This window comes from Somniosus microcephalus, chromosome 2, assembly GCF_052327205.1.
Source record: "Somniosus microcephalus isolate GS21.2 chromosome 2, FLI_Smic_1.0, whole genome shotgun sequence".
NCBI lineage: Eukaryota > Metazoa > Chordata > Chondrichthyes > Squaliformes > Somniosidae > Somniosus > Somniosus microcephalus.
In genome coordinates this window covers 389,807,812-389,826,409 of record NC_140988.1, presented here as the reverse complement: position 1 = coordinate 389,826,409, position 18,598 = coordinate 389,807,812, and the positions used below count along the sequence as shown (strand labels likewise).

Here is an 18,598-nt window from a genome sequence, read left to right as displayed (position 1 = left end):
ACACCACCGAAAACTACTACACCACCAAGGCGTTATCCGGACAGAGTCAGGAAGCCTCCAGAGAGACTGAATCTGTGAACTGTTTTACATAAAGTTGTATATATGTTATGATGTTATATTAATGGGAATATATATATACTGTTAACCTAAAAAGGGAGGATTGTAGTGTATGTAACGTTCCACCTTTAAGAGAACTATTTTAAGGGTTGCACTATATCTTGGCTACTGTATACTGTAATACCGGTGGTGACCACACCGGTATATAAGTGCTGTGTAAGGATTTATTGGGCAGATTCGCCCTGACCTTCGAATAGTAAAGTCTCTGTGTATTAATTCGCCATATAACACACAGACTTTACAAGGCTCATCAAACCAATGTCCCAGGAAAGGCAAACAACCAGCTCCTGACTCAGGTCAGACCGTGTGGAGTCAAGGCACTGGCTCCAAAACAGAGAGTAGGGGTTAAAGGTAGTGACTCAGACTGGTAAAAGGTGGGAAGTGGTGTTCCACGGGGATCAGTGCTGGGACCACTGTTAACGATTTGGACTCAGGAATTTGCAGACAACACCAAATTGGTGGCGGGGGCGGTATAGTTAGTACAAAGGAAGATTGTGACAAAATACAGGAAGATATTAATAGGCTTGCAGAATGGCCATGTAATTGGCAAATGAATTTCAATATTTGTGGTACATTTTGATAGGAAGAATAAGGAGGTCACATACTCCTTGAAATGTAAGTGTCGACCGGGGGGTACAAATACACATCACTCAAAAGTATTGACGCAGGTTAACAAGGCCATAAACAAAGCACTGGGGTCTGTTTCGAGAGGGATAGAATTGAGAAGCAGAGAAGTTATGTTAAGCTTGTATTGAACATTGGTTAGACCACACTCGGAGTACTGCGTACAATTCTGGTCTCCATATTATAAAAAGGATATCGAGGCACTGGAGAGGGTGCAGAGAAGATTTACAAGGATGCTACCAGAAATGCGAGAGTATAGATATCAGGAAAGATTGAACAGGCTGGGTCTCTTTAGAAAAAAGACTGAGGGATGACCTAATAGAGGACTTTAAGAAAGGGTTTGATAGGAGAGACGGGGAGAGAATGTTTCCACTTGTGGGGAGACCAGAACTAGGGGCCATCAATATAAGAGAGTCACCAAGAAATCCAACAGGGAATTCGGGAGAAACTTCTTCACCCAGAGAGTGGAGAGAATGTGGAACTCGCTACCACAGGGAGTGGTTGAGGTGATTAGCACAGATGCATTTAAGGGGAAGCTGGATAAACACGAGGGAGAAAGGATTAGAAGGATATGTTGATGGGGTGGGAGGAGGCTCAAGTGCAGCATGGCCTGTTGGGCCGAATGGCCTGTTTCTGTGCAACCACTTTGTTCGTAAGGAGGTCAGGCAAGTTCTGGAAACTGCTAACCACCAACACAGCCAGTCTATTGAACAGATTAGAGTGTATCTAGTGATAATGCGATAGACTGGCTATCCAGTGCTGTTAATCCCTAGCTAAGGAGTTAATCGTTCACCCAACCGCGTGTGGGGGGTTAGTGAGGTAAACATGAATTCAATCAATTCTGAGGGAGGTTACACAACTCGATGAGTTAAACATGAGGACCATTGAGCTGGGGTAAATAGTATGAGGGTCCTTTCGTGAGGAGTTAAGAACATAATAGGAGCAGGAGGCCGCCATTTGGCTCTGCTCCGCCATTCAATAAGATCATGGCTGATTTTCTATCTCATCTCTACTTTCCTGCTCAGTCCCCATTTTTTTAAAATTTGTTCATAGGATGTCGGAGTCGCTGGTAAGGCCAGCATTTATTGCCGATCCCTAGTTGCCTTCGAGAAGGTGGTGGTGAGCCGCCGCCTTGAACCGCTGCAGTCCGTGTGGTGAAGGTACTGCCACAGTGCTGTTAGGGAGGGAGTTCCAGGATTTTGACCCAGCGATGATATACTTCTAAGTCAGGATGGTGTGCAACTTGGAGGGGAACTTGTAAGTGATGATGTTCCCGTGCGCCTGCTGCCCTTGTCCTTCTAGGTGGAAGAGGTCACAGGTTTGGGAGGTGCTGCCGAAGAAGCCTTGGCGAGTTGCTGCAGTGCATCTTGTAGATGGTACACACTGCAGCCACAGTGAAGGGAGTGAATGTTTAAGGTGCTGGATGGGGTGCCAATCAAGCGGGCTGCTTTCTCCTGGATGGTGTCGAGCTTCTTGAGTTGTTGGAGCTGCACTCATCCAGGCAAGTGGAGAGTATTCCATCACACTCCTTACTTGTGCCTTGTAGATGGTAGAAAGGCTTTGGGGAGTCAGGAGGCGAGACACTCGCTGCAGAATACCCAGCCTCTGACCTGCTCTTGTTACCACAATATTTATGTGGCTGGTTCAGTTAAGTTTCTGGTCAATGGTGACCCCCAGGCTGTTCATGGTGGGGGATTCGGCGATGGTAATGCCGTTGAATGTCACGGGGCGGTGGTTAGACTCTCTCTTGTTGGAGATAGTCATTGCCTGGCACTTCTGTGGCACGAATGTTACCTGCCACTTATCAGCCCAAGCCTGAATGTCGTCCAGGTCTTGTTGCATGTGGGCATGGACTGCTTCATTATCTGAGGAGTTGTGAATGGCACTGAACATTGTGCAATCATCAGCGAACATCCCCACTTCTGACCTTATGATGGAGGGAAGGTCATTGATGAAGCAGCTGAAGATGGTTGGGCCTAGGACACTGCCCTGAGGAACTCCAGCAGCAATGTCCTGGGGCTGAAATGATTGACCTCCAACAACCACAACCATCTTCCTTTGTGGATATTCAAGAAAGATAGGCAAAAAGGAAAGGGAGGTGGGGTAGCATTACTGGTTAAAGAAAGGATTAACACAATTGGAAGGAAGGATATTAGCTCTGATGATGTGGAATCTGTGTGGGTAGAACTGAGAAATACCAAGGGGCAGAAAACATTAGTGGGAGTGGTATATAGACCTCCAAACAGTAATGCGGAGGTTGGGGATGGCATTAAAAGGGAAATTAGAGAAGCGTGCAAAAAGGGCACAGCAGTCATCATGGGTGACTTTAATCTACATATAGATTGGGCTAACCAAATCAGTAACAATACTGTGGAGGAGGAATTCCTGGAGTGTTTACGGGATGGTTTCCTGGACCAATATGTCGAGGAACCAACCAGAGATCAGGCCATCTTAGGCTGGGTATTATGTAACGAGAAAAGATTAATGAGCAATCTTGTTGTATGAGGCCCCTTGGGTCGGAGCGATCATAATATGATCGAATTCTTCATTAAGATGGAGAATGAAGTAGTTGACTCAGAGACTCGGGTCCTGAATTTAAATAAAGGAAACTACTATGGGCCGAGGCGCGAGTTGGGTAGGATTGATTGGGGAATGTCACTCAAAGGGTTGACGGTGGATAGGCAATGGCAAACATTCAAAGACCGCATGGATGAACTACAGAATATGTTCATCCCAGTTTGGCATAAAAATAAAACAAAAAAGGTGACTCAACCGTGGCTAACAAGGGAAATTAGGGATAGCATAAGATCCAAGGAGAGGACATATAAATTGGCCAGAAAAAGTAGTAAACCTGAGGATTGGGAGCAGTTTAGGATTCAACAAAGGAGGACAAAGGGATGAATTAAGAAGGGGAAAATAGAATACTGACTAAAAGCTTTTATAGATATGTGAAGAGAAAAAGATTGGTGAAGTCAAGCGTAGATCCCTTGCAGTCAGAATCAGGGGAATTTATAATGGGTAACAAAGAAATGGGAGACCAATTAAATATATATTTTGGTTCTGTCTTCATAAAGGAGGACACAAATAACCTCCCAGAGATGTCGGGGAACATAGGGTCTAATGAAGGGGAGGAACTGAAAGAAATCAGTATTTGTAAGGAAATGCTGTTAGGGAAATTGATGGGATTGAAGGCCAATAAATCCCCAGGGCCTGATAATCTACATCCTAGGGTACTTAAGGAAGTGGCCCTAGAAATAGTAGATGGAATCTGGAACAGTACCCATGGATTGGAGGGTAGCTAATGTTACCCCACTATTCAAAAAAGGTGGTAGGGAGAAAACGGGGAATTACAGACCGGTAAGCCTGACATCGGTAGTGGGGAAAATGCTAGAGTCCATTATAAAGGATGTAATAGCTGAGCACTTGGAAAACAGTGACAGGATCGGACAAAGTCAACATGGATTTACAAAAGATAAATCGTGCTTGACTAATCTACTGGAGGTTTTGAGGATGTAACTGGTAAAATAGATAAGGGAGAACCAGTAGATGTGGTATATTTGGACTTTCAGAAGGCTTTCGATAAGGTCCCGCATAAGAGGTTAGCGTGTAAAGTTAAGGCACTTGGGATTGGGGGCAAGGCATTGACTTGGATAGAAAACTGGTTGGCAGACAGAAAGCAAAGAGTTGGAATAAACGGGTCTTTTTCCGAGTGGCAGGCAGTGACTAGTGGGGTACCGCAGGGATCGGTCCTTGGACCCCAGCTATTCACAAGGTATATATTAATGATCTGGACGAGGGAACTAGATGTAATATCTCCAAATTTGCAGACGACACAAAGCTAGGTGGACGTGTGTGCTGTGAGGAGGATGTCGAGAAACTCCAGGATGATTTGGACAGGTTGGGTGATTGGGCAGATGCATGGCAGATGCAATATAACGTGGATAAATGTGAGGTTATCCACTTTGGTGGCAAAAACAGGAAGGCAGATTATTATCTGAATGGCAATAGATTGGGCGAAGGGGAAGTGCAACGAGACCTGGGTGTCCTTGTGCACCAGTCGCTGAAGGTAAGCATACAGGTGCAGCAGGCAGTTAAGAAGGCAAATGGTATGTTGGCCTTCGTAGCGAGAGGCTTTGAGTACAGGAACAAGGGTGTCTTGCTCCAGTTGTACAGGGCCTTGGTGAGACCACATCTTGAGTATTGTGTGCCGTTTCGGTCGCCTTATCTGAGGAAGGATGTTCTTGCCATGGAAGGAGTTCAGCGAAAATTCACCAGACTGATACCTGGGATGGCAGGAATGACGTACGAGTAGAGATTGGGTCGATTGGGCTTCTACTCGCTGGAGTTTAGAAGAATGAGAGGGGATCTCATTGAAACTTATAAAATTCTGACAGGACTGGACAGACTAGATGCAGGAAGGATGTTCCCGATGGTCGGGGAGTCCAGAACCAGGGGTCACAGTCTAAGGATAAGGGGTAAGCCATTTAGGACAGAAATGAGGAGGAATTTCTTCACCCAGAGAGTGGTGAACCTGTGGAATTCTCTACCACAGAAGTCAGTAGAGGCCAATTCATTAAATATATTCAAGAGGGAGTTGGATATATTTCTTAAGGCTGGGATGGCAGGAATGACGTACGAGGAGAGATTGTGTCGATTGGGCTTATATTCACTGGAGTTTAGAAGAATGAGAGGGGATCTCATCGAAACCTATAAAATTCTGTCAGGTCTGGACAGACTAGATGCAGAAAGGATGTTTTTGATGGTAGGGGAGTCCAGAACCAGGAGTCACAGTCTAAGGATAAGGGGTAAGCCATTTAGGACAGAAATGAGGAGGAATTTCTTCAGCCAGAGAGTGGTGAACCTGTGGAATTCTCTGCCACAGAGGGCGGTGGAGGCCAGTTCATTAAATATATTCAAGAAGGAGTTGGATATATTTCTTGAGGCTAAAGGGATCAAGGCATATGGGGAGAAGGCAGGGACAGGGTACTGAATTTGGATGATCAGCCATGATCTCATTGAATGGCGGAGCAGGCTCGAGGGGCCGAATGGCCGACTCCTGCTCCTATCTTCTATGTTTCTATGGTTGGACCACTTTTCCTGTGGGGTTTTTGTGCCTTAACGGAAGGCATATTTGTTGTAAATTATATATTAATTCTTTAAATACTAGACATTGCTTGTCTACCGTCATACCTTTTAATGTAGTTTCCCAATCTACCTTTGCCAACTCGCCTCTCATTCCTATGTAGTTTGTTTTGTTTAGATTTAAGACCCTAGTTTCAGATTTAACTAAATCACTTTCAAACTCAATCGAATAGTGTAGTGTATGTACCCGTCTACCTTTAAGAGAACTATTTTAGGTGTGGCACTACTTTGTTTGGCTTCTGTATACGGTAATACCGACGGTGACCACACCAGTATATAAGTGTTGTGCCGGGAGTTATTGGGCAGATTCGCCCTGACCTTCGAATAGTAAAGTCCTGTTTTAAGTTACTCTTGGAGTCTGTGTATTAATTAACTAAACAACCCACAGACTTTACAGTGGCGACGAGTCCGATCGTACCCTGCGGCAACAATAATTCCGAAGCAGTTAACGAGCGTCGAGAAGAGGCAACCGCCCTCGTCATTCTGCTGGGAGAAAACTCGAGTCTGCAGAGCTGGAAAGGAGGAAGAATTCAGAGACAAAGATTTCCATCAGCAACAGGCACTGACTGTCCCTTCTGCCACGGTGAGGAGTGAGCCGATCAGCACGAGAAGCAAGGCGGCCACGGTGACTGTGAGTAAGGGAAAAGTAAAAAGAATAACCGGAGGATAAGGGCGGTGCACTCGACCACGGTCGAGGGGGAAAGGAGCCGGACAGAAGTCGGGCCCAGAGGCACTGAGACTGGGGCAGCGTGCAGCAAGGAAGCCGCGGTACAGACAGGCTGGGGACGCAATGGCGTCGTGAGACAGCTAGACCGCGACCGGCGAAAATGGCCGGGCAGCGACCGAAGCCACGAAGCGCTGCGACCGGGAGCGTAGGCGCGGGAAGATATAAAAACTCAGCCGCAGCCGGGGAGGGAAGCACCGGACTGCGAGATGGCTGGGAGGCGCCATTGGGAGCCGAGCGAGCGGGAGAGGCAGAGCCGACCAAGGGAGACTGAGCGAGAGCCAGTCCAGCGGCTGAAACTATTCGCCGTCAACGGGGTGTACCCAGCGCCGGTAGAGCCGAGCGAGCGGGAGAGAGACAGAGCCCGAGCAAGGGGAACTGAGCGAGAGCCAGCCCAGCGGCTGAAACTGTTCGCTGTCAACGGGGTGTACCCAGCGCCGGTTGCCCTGCCGAGAAAAGGGAAAGCACTGAAGCCGACGCGCAGGCTGTGAACCTGAAAGCCAGCGGCCGTCGCCCGTGGGGAAAGTGTACCCCTCCCGCCAGGGGAAGAAACGCGGGAAGCCGCCATTAGGCGGAGAAGAAGACAGAAGCGGGGAACCGCCATTGAAGTGGGCGGGGAGAGAAGATAAGCGCGGGAAACCGCCATTTTCGCGGGAACCGCCATCTTGGGAAAAAAAAAAAAAAAATTTTAAAGAAATAATTCGTGGTGTTATCAGGAAGAGAGGAAGATGCCTAAGCGTGGTAACATCAATGATTTTAATTCCGAGGTAGAAGACTGGGCCACGTATGTGGAACGCATTGAGATCTATTGTGAGGCCAATAAAATAGAAGAAGATGACAAAGCTATAACCTTGCTAAACTCGATGGGCGCGAAGACATACGAGCTCTTGAAGCATCTACTAGCACCAGCTAAACCGGCGGATCAGACTTTCGATGATATTGTGACTGTTCTGAAGGATCACTTGAACCCCACACCGTTGATGTTGGCGGAACGATTCAAATTCTATGCGAGAACGCAAAGGAAAGACGAAAGCAACGCAGAATACTTGGTCGAACTGCGTAGACTAGCGAAACACTGCCAGTTTGGAGGGAATCTGACGGAGGCGTTGCGAGACAAATTCGTGTGCGGAATGTCGAAGGAAGAAACACAAAAACGACTGCTCGAAGAGAACGATCTTACACTTGAGAAGGCTGTCCTTATTGCTGCATCGAACGAAGCCGCAGCGAAAGGAACGGCGGAAATGCAGCTAAAGGCAGCGGCACTCAGGGTGCAGCAAATTACTTCGGGTACAACGAAATGCTATCGTTGTGGGAAGACAACACACGACCAGAACCAATGCTGGTTTAAAAACCAGGAATGTAGGAAATGTGGCAAACTGGGTCACATAGCTAAGGTATGCCGGTCAGGGAAGAAGACCAACAACCAAAGGAAGCCATCACAGGAAATGTACAACAAGGTACACAAGGTGGCTGAGAAGAGTTCAGACGAACAGAATTCAGACTCAGACCCAAACGGCCAGGAGCTGGGTAGTCTGTGAATTCACAATGTGAGTAAGGAAGCTGACCTACAAACTATCTGGGTCATGCTAAAAATAGCTGGAATCCAAGTGAAAATGGAGTTGGACACTGGATCAGCTCTATCAATCATAAATCGAAGGGATTACCACCGGCTATTCTCACATATACCCTTAAGAGATACCAAGTTCGTATTGCAGACATACACGGGGCATAAAGTATACCTCATGGGAAAGATAAGTCAAAGTGAGAGATAGGGGTAAAGAACACCCAAGAATGAACTTATACGTACTACATGAGGGAGGACCACCACTTCTAGGACGGGAGTGGATCAAGAAAATAGACATGGAATGGCACTATCTAAAAGCCATAACGAGTGAGGACTCGGTGCAGACAATCAGCTCAGATTCTGAAACGGATGACGATAAGACCAACCCAAATATGAAAGACAAGGCTGAAATGGACTTGCCGACGAAGGTTGGAAAAACGAAGGCATGCATAAAGGCTTATGCTCCAGAGAAGAACAAAGTTTCAGAGCAGAACTCCACCGAACAACGACAACCTAGTTTGACAGAAAATTCTGAGCCTGTTCGAGTTACGGACATATCCATGACGGAAGAACACCGAGCTCGGACTCAAACTTATTTCAAATTATGACAACAATTAGAACAATTGAGTTACCGTCTCGTACAAGAGATGAAAACAATGAAAAAGTTCTATGACACCGAATGGGAGAATCTGGAAAGACAACAGAAGCAGCTAGGTCAAGCAGAGAGCGACCATAGAGCCATCGTGACCAATTACCGATCACATCTCCCTTATGCTGTTCAGGAGTTAGAATATTTGCAGGAAGAAGCAAATGAAGAGGAATCTTCAGGAAGCCAGGATTTTATTCCAGTTCTTCTCTACGACTCCTTACAAGCAGAGTGTGAGAAGTTGAAAGAACAGTATGAACAGGCCCAGGCTACAATTCTGGAAGGGGTTAACTCGGCAACCTCCGAAAAGCTAGTTTCAGTGGAAGCATATGAGCAACTGAAGGTTGAACATGAGCAAGAAGTCCAAAGGCTGCAGGAAATTCTTGATGAGCTCAAGGCCAAGACAGACTCATCGGTAGAAGTTCCATCCATAGATGAGAAATTAGAGGTGAAAGACATGGCAGAACATGAAAGACAAGATGTACAAGAACTCATAAAAATATTAAAGGAAACCCAAGACAAATATGGGGCGGCAATGACCGAGATTCAACAACTTGAAGAACAGATTCAACTGGGAATCCGTTCAGTGGGAGAAAAGGGAACTGTAAGAAACACAGAGACTGTAAGAATGGCCTCTGAACATGAGCTAGAGAGCATCAAGGCGCAACTTCTCCGAGCGCTGGAAGCCAAAGTACAAGAGGAAAAGGTGAAAGCATTGGAGGAAAAGGTGGATGAAATGGAGAAGACTCTGACCCACAGTGTTCCCGTGGAAGAGTTAACGGTCAGCCAACTCCTTCATATGCTGAAGGACAAGACTCTACAATGGGAACAATCTGAACACGAGCTTCAATCTTCAAAGGGAAGGAGTTCGGAGCTCTCAAAAGTTACGGAAATAGCTGAGGTTGCAACACAGATTTTACAGGGATGTCAAAAGTACGCTGAATCACGTCAATGTGAACAGCAGAATGTTGAAACAGCTGCTCCAGTAGAAGGATTGAATAGCCTGATCAATCAATCCCCGAGGGAAGGGGAAGTGTTGAAATCACAAACGAGGTCATTAGTGAAGGATTTGCAGGAAACCCAGGAAGAGCGGGATGAATATGAACGCATGAAGAAGTCTCTTCAGGAAAGATGTCTAGGGAGGGAACAACAGTCGGCTAACGTCCAGTTGGGTACGGAAGAAGTAGCAGGCCCTCTCGCTAGACTAGCTCAGGACGACACCGAATATTACCATGACCTGTTGAGTGACACGGAATATTATGATGACTTGGTCTGCCCAGCTTGTGATGAAAACTCCCAAAGTGCAGAAATCAGGATGAAGCACTTAAAGTCTAAGGAACATAGGGAGATGGTGGCGCTACAGCTGGCAGCTGATAAGGGAGCCCCGAGAGTCTCCAAGAAGCAGAAAAGAAAAAGACGAAGCAGAAGACGATAACCATCTAAATCATTATCACTTCTATCAGATCATGCACGTGGGCCCCACGAAGGGGGCCAAATCAGTTGGAAAGTAGGAAAAATTACCAAGGCAGTCCAGCTGTTTGTAAAAGTCAGCACTGCTGGTTCAGCAGGACGGAAGTTCAAGCTGTTAAGCCAAGGGAAAGACTATTGGATGAGTCACGCTAGAAATGTGAACCGGCTACACCACAGAGATGTTGTTCGGACCGAGTCAAGACCAGAGACTGAATCTGTGAACTGTTTCCCGCAGAGACTATATCTGTGAATTGTTTTACATGAAGTTGATTATATGTTATGTTTAATGGGGAATAAGTATGTTGTAAGCTAAAAAGGGAGGATTGTAGTGTATGTACCCGTCTACCTTTAAGAGAACTATTTTAGGTGTGGCACTACTTTGTTTGGCTTCTGTATACGGTAATACCGACGGTGACCACACCAGTATATAAGTGTTGTGCCAGGAGTTATTGGGCAGATTCGCCCTGACCTTCGAATAGTAAAGTCCTGTTTTAAGTTACTCTTGGAGTCTGTGTATTAATTAACTAAACAACCCACAGACTTTACAAATAGTCTGAAGGATTCATTGACAAATACTTGTCGAGATACTAAACTCTGTTTATTACCCTCTGTGGATTCTGGACATTAAACCCATAAAATGTCAACAGGACTCTACACAAATTATTGGATTGGTACATGAGACAGCACAGCGAGAGCGTGGGTAGGGATGGAGAGAGACTGCGAGGGGCCGCGGAGCGAGAATCAGGATGGAGAGGGACTGTGAGGGGAGCGGAGTGAGGGTAGGGATGGAGAGGGACTGTGAGGGGAGCGGAGCGAGGGTAGGGATAGAGAGGGACTGTAAGGGGCCGCGGAGCGAGGGTAGGGATGGAGAGGGACTGTGAGGGGCCGCGGAGCGAGGGTAGGGATGGAGAGGGACTGTGAGGGGCAGCGGAGCGAGGGTAGGGATGGAGAGGGACTGTGAGGGGCAGCGGAGCGAGGATCAGGATGGAGAGGGGCTGTGAGGGGCCGTGGAGCGAGGGTAGGGATGGAGAGGGACTGTGAGGGGCCGCGGAGCGAGGGTAGGGATGGAGAGGGACTGTGAGGGGCAGCGGAGCGAGGATCAGGATGGAGAGGGGCTGTGAGGGGCCGTGGAGCGAGGGTAGGGATGGAGAGGGACTGTGAGGGGCAGCGGAGCGAGGGTAGGGATGGAGAGGGACTGTGAGGGGCAGCGGAGCGAGGGGAGGGATGGAGAGGGACGGAGAGGGGCCGCGGAGCGAGGGTAGCGATGGAGAGGGACTGTGAGGGGCCGCGGAGCGAGGGTAGGGATGGAGATAGACTGTGCGGGGCCGCGGAGCGAGGATCAGGATGGAGAGGGGCTGTGAGGGGCCGTGGAGCGAGGGTAGGGATGGAGAGGGACTGTGAGGGGCCGCGGAGCGAGGGTAGGGATGGAGAGGGACTGTGAGGGGCCGCGGAGCGAGGGTAGGGATGGAGAGGGACTGTGAGGGGCAGCGGAGCGAGGGTAGGGACGGAGAGGGGCCGCGGAGCGAGGGTAGCGATGGAGAGGGACTGTGAGGGGCCGCGGAGCGAGGGTAGGGATGGAGAGGGACGGAGAGGGGCTGCGGAGCGAGGGTAGCGATGGAGAGGGACTGTGAGGGGCCGCGGAGCGAGGGTAGGGATGGAGAGGGACTGTGAGGGGCAGCGGAGCGAGGGTAGGGACGGAGAGGGGCCGCGGAGCGAGGGTAGCGATGGAGAGGGACTGTGAGGGGCCGCGGAGCGAGGGTAGGGATGGAGAGGGACGGAGAGGGGCTGCGGAGCGAGGGTAGCGATGGAGAGGGACTGTGAGGGGCAGCGGAGCGAGGGTAGGGATGGAGAGGGACTGTGAGGGACCGCGGAGCGAGGGTAGGGATGGAGGGACTGAGGGGCAGCGGAGCGAGGGGAGGGACGGAGAGGGGCCGTGGAGCGAGGGGAGGGATGGAGAGGGACGGAGAGGGGCCGCGGAGCGAGGGTAGGGATGGAGAGGGGCCGCGGAGCGAGGGTAGCGATGGAGAGGGACTGTGAGGGGCAGCGGAGCGAGGGGAGGGACGGAGAGGGGCTGCGGAGCGAGGGTAGCGATGGAGAGGGACTGTGAGGGGCCGCAGAGATCTGCGACAGTACAAATCCAATCGCTCAGCAATCATCTGCACCGCCACAGGGTCTGGAACACAAAGGGGTGGAAGTTCTGTTCCAGCTGTACCGAGCTCTGGTCAGACCCCATCTGGACACTGCGTTCCGTTCTGGGCCCCGCACCTCAGGAAGGATAGATTGGCCTCGGAGGGGGAGCAGCGCAGATTCACCAGAATGATACCGGGGCTGAAAGGGTTAAATTATGAGGAGAGGCTGCATAGGCTTGTATTCCTGTGAATATAGAAGATTAATTCTACATTCAACCAGAGGCGACAGGAGGAAACATTTCTTGTTTGCGCAGCGAGTTGTTGTGATCTGGATCCTAACCACTCACTGCGTAAAAAAGATTTTCCTCATGTCGCCTTTGGCAAAAGAACCAATCACCTTAATGAGATGGCAGGAATGACGTATGAGGAGAGATTGGGTCGATTGGGCTTGTACTCGCTGGAGTTTAGAAGAATGAGAGGGGATCTCATTGAAACTTATAAAATTCTAACAGGACTGGACGGACTAGATGCAGGAAGGATGTTCCCGATGGTCGGGGAGTCCAGAACCAGGGGTCACAGTCTAAGGATAAGGGGTAAGCCATTTAGGACAGAAGTGAGGAGGAATCTCTTCACCCAGAGAGTGGTGAACCTGTGGAATTCTCCAACACAGAAGGCAGTAGAGGCCAATACATTAAATATATTCAAGAAGGAGTTAGATATATTTCACAGAAATCACAGAAACCCCACAGTGCAGATAGAGGCCATTTCGGCCCATCGAGCCTGCACCGACACATATCCCACCCGATCCCCGTAACCCCACGTATTTAATCCCCCTAACACTAAGGGTCAATTTTATCATAGCCAATCAACCTAACCCGCACATCTTTGGACTGTGGGAGGAAACCGGAGCACCCGGAGGAAACCCACGCAAACACGGGGAGAATGTGCAAACTCCACACAGACAGTCGCCCGAGGCCGGATTTGAACCCGGGTCCCTGGCGCTGTGAGGCAACAGTGCTAACCACTATGCCACTGTGCTGCCCTTCTTAAGGCTAAAGGGATCAAGGGATATGGGGAGAAAGCAGGGACAGGGTATTGAATTTGGATGATCAGCCATGATCTCATTGAATGGCGGAGCAGGCTCGAGGGGCCGAATGGCCTACTCCTGCTCCTATCTTCTATGTTTCTATGTAAATCTGTGTCCTCTGGTTATCGAACCTTCCACCAATGAAAACAGTTTGTGCTAGAAATTCGTTGTGGCCAAGGAATGGGCGATGTCAGCAGAAAAGTTGAAGAATTAGCGCCAGGCGCAAATGCTTTAGACTGCATGAGAAATTTGGCTCATTGCTCAAAAAATGATTGCAGTCCTAAATCAAGTCTTAAAACCCAAGCTCATTGGCGTTAGATTTAAAGGGTGGACCAATATCGGGTGCAGTCTAATCGCAAGTCATGATTGCCACAGGCTTTTTTCACTACTTAAAGGGGAGGTTCATTGATGCTGCAGAGCCTCATTCTCAGCATTGCTGGCTGTACAGCTGCCTTTACAAGCAGAAGCAGAAGGAGCCGGAGGACTGAACCAGGTGTACTCATGGCAGATCCACATCCCAGGGAGAGAGCCCGCAGATTCTCCGATGAAACATTGGAGGCGTTGGTGCTCGCTGTGGAGAGACGGAGGGCGGTGCTCTACCTGGCAAATGGCAGGAGGCCCTCGCCGCAAGTCTTCTGTCCCATGTGGAGGGAGGTTGCCCATCAGGTCTTGGGCAGCACTGTGGTCCACAGGACCCACACACAGTGCAGGAAGAAATTTAACGACCCCACTCGTGTGGTCAGGGTGAGTCAATGCCTCAACAAATGCTACATACCACCATCTGAACCTCAGTCTGCACACACTGCCCAAAGCACCACACCCCCAGCACTCACCCACCAACAATCTCTACCTACCAACACTCACCCACACCTCACACAATGACAGCTATTCAACTATGGCAGGCACATAACCCAGACACATTGCTCCACACTCACTCACACACTTTCCTATCTCTTGCAGGCCGAGGTGGTTCACAACAAGAAGGAGCAGGAGCAGACAGGCGGGGACAAGCCGACACCCAACCACTGTCTGCGCTCGAGAATCGAGTGTTGCAGATTACTGAGCGCCAGGTGGTGGGCGCCATGTCCACCGGCGAGGTTGACCCCCTTGGGGACAACAACGGTATGTTCATCCCTACTCCTTCTCACATCCCACTTCCCCCTCACCCCACAAGCCTTTCGCACTCTCCAGCTAATCATGCTGTATGCAGCATTTCTCCCTTCCTGCCCCCTCCCCTCACCTTAACCCGAAACTTGTGCCTTTAATGAGCAAGCACCAGACCAGCCTGTCCCTGAGGGCACCGTTGAGAGGGAGGCGGGAGAAGAGGAAGGGGAAGAACACACTGCGTCACTGCGTGACTCACCCGCAGGCACCAGCTCAGGTACTGGCACTCCGCGTTCATTAGAGGCCAGTATAGCAGCGGGACCTGCACAGGGTGATGCACCAGGAACAAGCGGGCTGCAGCAAGGCCAGGGGGAAAAGGATAGCTCAGGGATGAGGGGAACTGCAGTGTCGGAGGGGCGGTACTGAGGGAGTGCCGCACTGTCGGAGGGGCAGTACTGAGGAATTGTGAAAATCATTTTCACACGGGCAGTTTCCTGTCCTGACTGGAGATTATTGCAGCACATTTGGGATTGCGGGGGTCGGGTCAGGTCGCTGAAAGGCCTAGCCTGGGGACGAAAGCTGCAACTGAGGGTGGAAGGACAGATTGCTGCCACATGGGCTCAACCGAAGGAGATAAAAGCTGTTTCTCTCCCCGCCCCCACCAACCCGACCCCCACCCACCCCGGGTGAAGTTGGGGTTTTGGATGTTCATTTACCAAGAACTGGAGTCCAGAAACCATTTTAATGCATATTAAAATAAAATTACAAACTGCAGATCACAGACAGGAGGCACAGTTTCAACACACCCTATGTTTAACAGAAAGTTCAGGTACTCACACAGCCCACCCCCCTGGTCAGAAGTAACCCAGTCTGTAGGGGGGTCGGCCGTACGGGGCGAGGTTACTGCTGTGGGACATGCGCCGTCTCATCACCAGATCGTTGCTCGCCAGCCCCCAGTGATCACCGACGGGACGCTCAGTCTGTGCCTCCAACCAACGGAGTCTGTCCAAATCCCAAGCACAAGGCACAGAGGCAACTACAATACAAGGAACAGCAGTCAGCAAGGGAAGCGCCCACCTTCCTGCATTACAACAGGGACTCGGCACTCTCTCCACACAGCAACAGCATAGGATTAGACAGCCTGGGGGGGGGGGGGGCGGAGCCAGAGAGAGAGAGAGCGGGGGCGGGAGCCAGAGAGAGCGGGGGCGGGAGCCAGAGAGAGAGAGAGCGGGGGCGGGAGCCAGAGAGAGAGAGAGCGGGGGCGGGAGCCAGAGAGAGAGAGAGCGGGGGCGGGAGCCAGAGAGAGAGAGAGCGGGGGCGGGAGCCAGAGAGAGAGAGAGCGGGGGCGGGAGCCAGAGAGAGAGAGAGAGAGCGGGGGCGGGAGCCAGAGAGAGAGAGAGAGAGAGAGAGAGAGAGAGAGAGAGGGGGCGGGGGCGGGGGCGGGAGCCAGAGAGAGAGAGAGAGAGAGAGAGAGCGGGGGCGGGAGCCAGAGAGAGAGAGAGCGGGGGCGGGAGCCAGAGAGAGCGAGAGCGAGAGAGAGCGAGAGCCAGAGAGAGCGAGAGCGAGAGAGAGCGAGAGCGAGAGCCAGAGAGAGCGAGAGCCAGAGAGAGCGAGAGCCAGAGAGAGCGAGAGCCAGAGAGAGCGAGAGCCAGAGAGAGCGGGGGCGGGAGCCAGAGAGAGAGAGAGAAAGAGCGGGGGCGGGAGCCAGAGAGAGAGAGAGCGGGGGCGGGAGCCAGAGAGAGCAAGAGCGGGGGCGGGAGCCAGAGAGAGTGAGAGCCAGAGAGAGCGAGAGCGAGAGCCAGAGAGAGCGAGAGCCAGAGCGAGAGCCAGAGCGAGCCAGCGCGAGCCGGAGGGAGCGAGAGCGATAGCCAGAGAGACAGCGAGAGCGAGATCCAGCGAGAGCCAGAGAGAGCGAGAGCCAGAGCCAGAGAGAGCGAGAGCCAGAGCGAGAGCGAGAGCGAGAGCCAGAGAGAGCGAGAGCCAGAGAGAGCGAGAGCCAGAGAGAGCGAGAGCCAGAGAGAGCGAGAGCCAGAGAGAGCGAGAGCCAGAGAGAGCGAGAGCCAGAGAGAGCGAGAGCCAGAGAGAGCGAGAGCCAGAGAGAGCGAGAGCCAGAGAGAGCGAGAGCCAGAGAGAGCGAGAGCCAGAGAGAGCGAGAGCGAGAGCCAGAGAGAGCGAGAGCCAGAGAGAGCGAGAGCGAGATCCAGCGAGAGCCAGAGAGAGCGAGAGCGAGAGCCAGAGAGAGCGAGAGCCAGAGAGAGCGAGAGCCAGAGCCAGAGAGAGCGAGAGCCAGAGAGAGCGAGAGCGAGAGCCAGAGAGAGCGAGAGCCAGAGAGAGCGAGAGCGAGAGCCAGAGAGAGCGAGAGCGAGAGCCAGAGAGAGCGAGAGCGAGAGCCAGAGAGAGCGAGAGCGAGAGCCAGAGAGAGCGAGAGCGAGAGCCAGAGAGAGCGAGATCCAGCGAGAGCGAGAGCCAGAGAGAGCGAGAGCCAGAGAGAGCGAGAGCGAGAGCCAGAGCCAGAGAGAGCGAGAGCCAGAGCCAGAGAGAGCGAGAGCCAGAGCCAGAGAGAGCGAGAGCCAGAGAGAGCGAGAGCCAGAGAGAGCGAGAGCCAGAGAGAGCGAGAGCCAGAGAGAGCGAGAGCCAGAGAGAGCGAGAGCGAGAGCCAGAGAGAGCGCGAGCCAGAGAGAGCAAGAGCGAGAGCCAGAGAGAGCGAGAGAGGGCGAGAGCGAGAGCCAGAGAGGGCGAGAGCCAGAGAGAGCGAGAGCCAGAGAGAGCGAGAGCGAGAGCCAGAGAGGGCGAGAGCCAGAGAGAGCGAGAGCGAGAGCCAGAGAGAGCGAGAGCGAGAGCCAGAGAGAGCGAGAGCGAGAGCCAGAGAGAGCGAGAGCCAGCGAGAGCGAGAGCCAGAGATTTTGGGATCATTCTAGTAAATCTTTTTTGCACTTTCTCCAGTGCCTCTATATCCTTTTTTAAAAAAATAATTGAGACTCACAGTACTCCCAAGTGTGCTCTAATCAAGGTTCTATACAACATTAACGTAACTTCTCTGTTTTCCAATTCTATACCTCTAGAAATGAACCGCCGTGTTTTGTTTGCTTTCTTTAAGGAGTTGTGATTTGAGTATCTGTAATCCCAGATCCCTCTGCTCCCCTACCCCATTTAGATACTTGTGTTTCAAGGGAATGTGGCCTCCTTATTCTTCTGACCAAAACGTATCACCTCACACTTATCACACCAATTACACGCCCATTCTGCCAGTTTATTAAAGTCTTCCTGTACTGTCACTGTCCTCCTCCACCTACACCCCCCCCCGCCCCCCAATTTGGTGACATTTGCAAATTTTGAAATTGTTCTTCCGATTCCAGAGTCCAAATCGTTTATGTAAATATTGAACAATTGTTCCAGCACCGGTCCTTGTGGAACGCCACTTCCTACCTTTTGCTAATCTGAGTAACTACCTTTAACCCCTACTGACTGTCTGTTTTGTAGCCAGCTTGCTATCCATTCCGCTACTTGTCCTCTGACTCCACATGTTCTGACCGTAGTCATGAGTCTAGTATGTGGTACCTCATCGAAGGCCTTTTGAAAATCCCAATGTATTTATCCAAAATCTAATTCCAGCTTCCAGTGCAAAAGGGGTAGGCCAGTGAGCTGGGAGAGTGGCCAGGTTCCCTCCCCCCGCCCACCGCACTGGCGCGCTCCCCGCCCACCGCACCGGCGCGCTCCCCGCCCACCGCACCGGCGCGCTCCCCGCCCACCGCACCGGCGCGCTCCCCGCCCACCGCACCGGCACGCACCCCGCACTCTCTCTCCCCCCCCCCCCCCCCACTGGCGCGCTGCCCCCTGCCCCGGCGCGCTTCCCGCCCACTGCACTCATTCCCGTTACAAGTGTTGTTCGCTGCCCGTGTCACTGCTGGGGCCTCAACCCGTGCTCTCACACTATGAAGATAAGCCGGTTAGACGCGGATCGTACCGCTGGAGGCTGTGTTATTGAAGCTGG

The 18,598-nt window shown here is 51.3% G+C and overlaps 1 protein-coding gene across 1 annotated transcript in view; it reads right to left on the bottom strand.

Annotated features, from left to right (window-relative positions):
* Positions 1 to 15,461: 15,461 nt before the first annotated feature.
* Positions 15,462 to 18,598, bottom strand: part of fam113 (family with sequence similarity 113) — a 25,053-nt gene continuing 21,916 nt past the window's right edge. The window contains exon 5 of the mRNA XM_085967563.1: positions 15,462 to 15,643. Within this exon, the coding sequence (XP_085823689.1) occupies positions 15,462 to 15,643 (182 nt within the window). The remainder of the gene's footprint in view (positions 15,644 to 18,598) is intronic.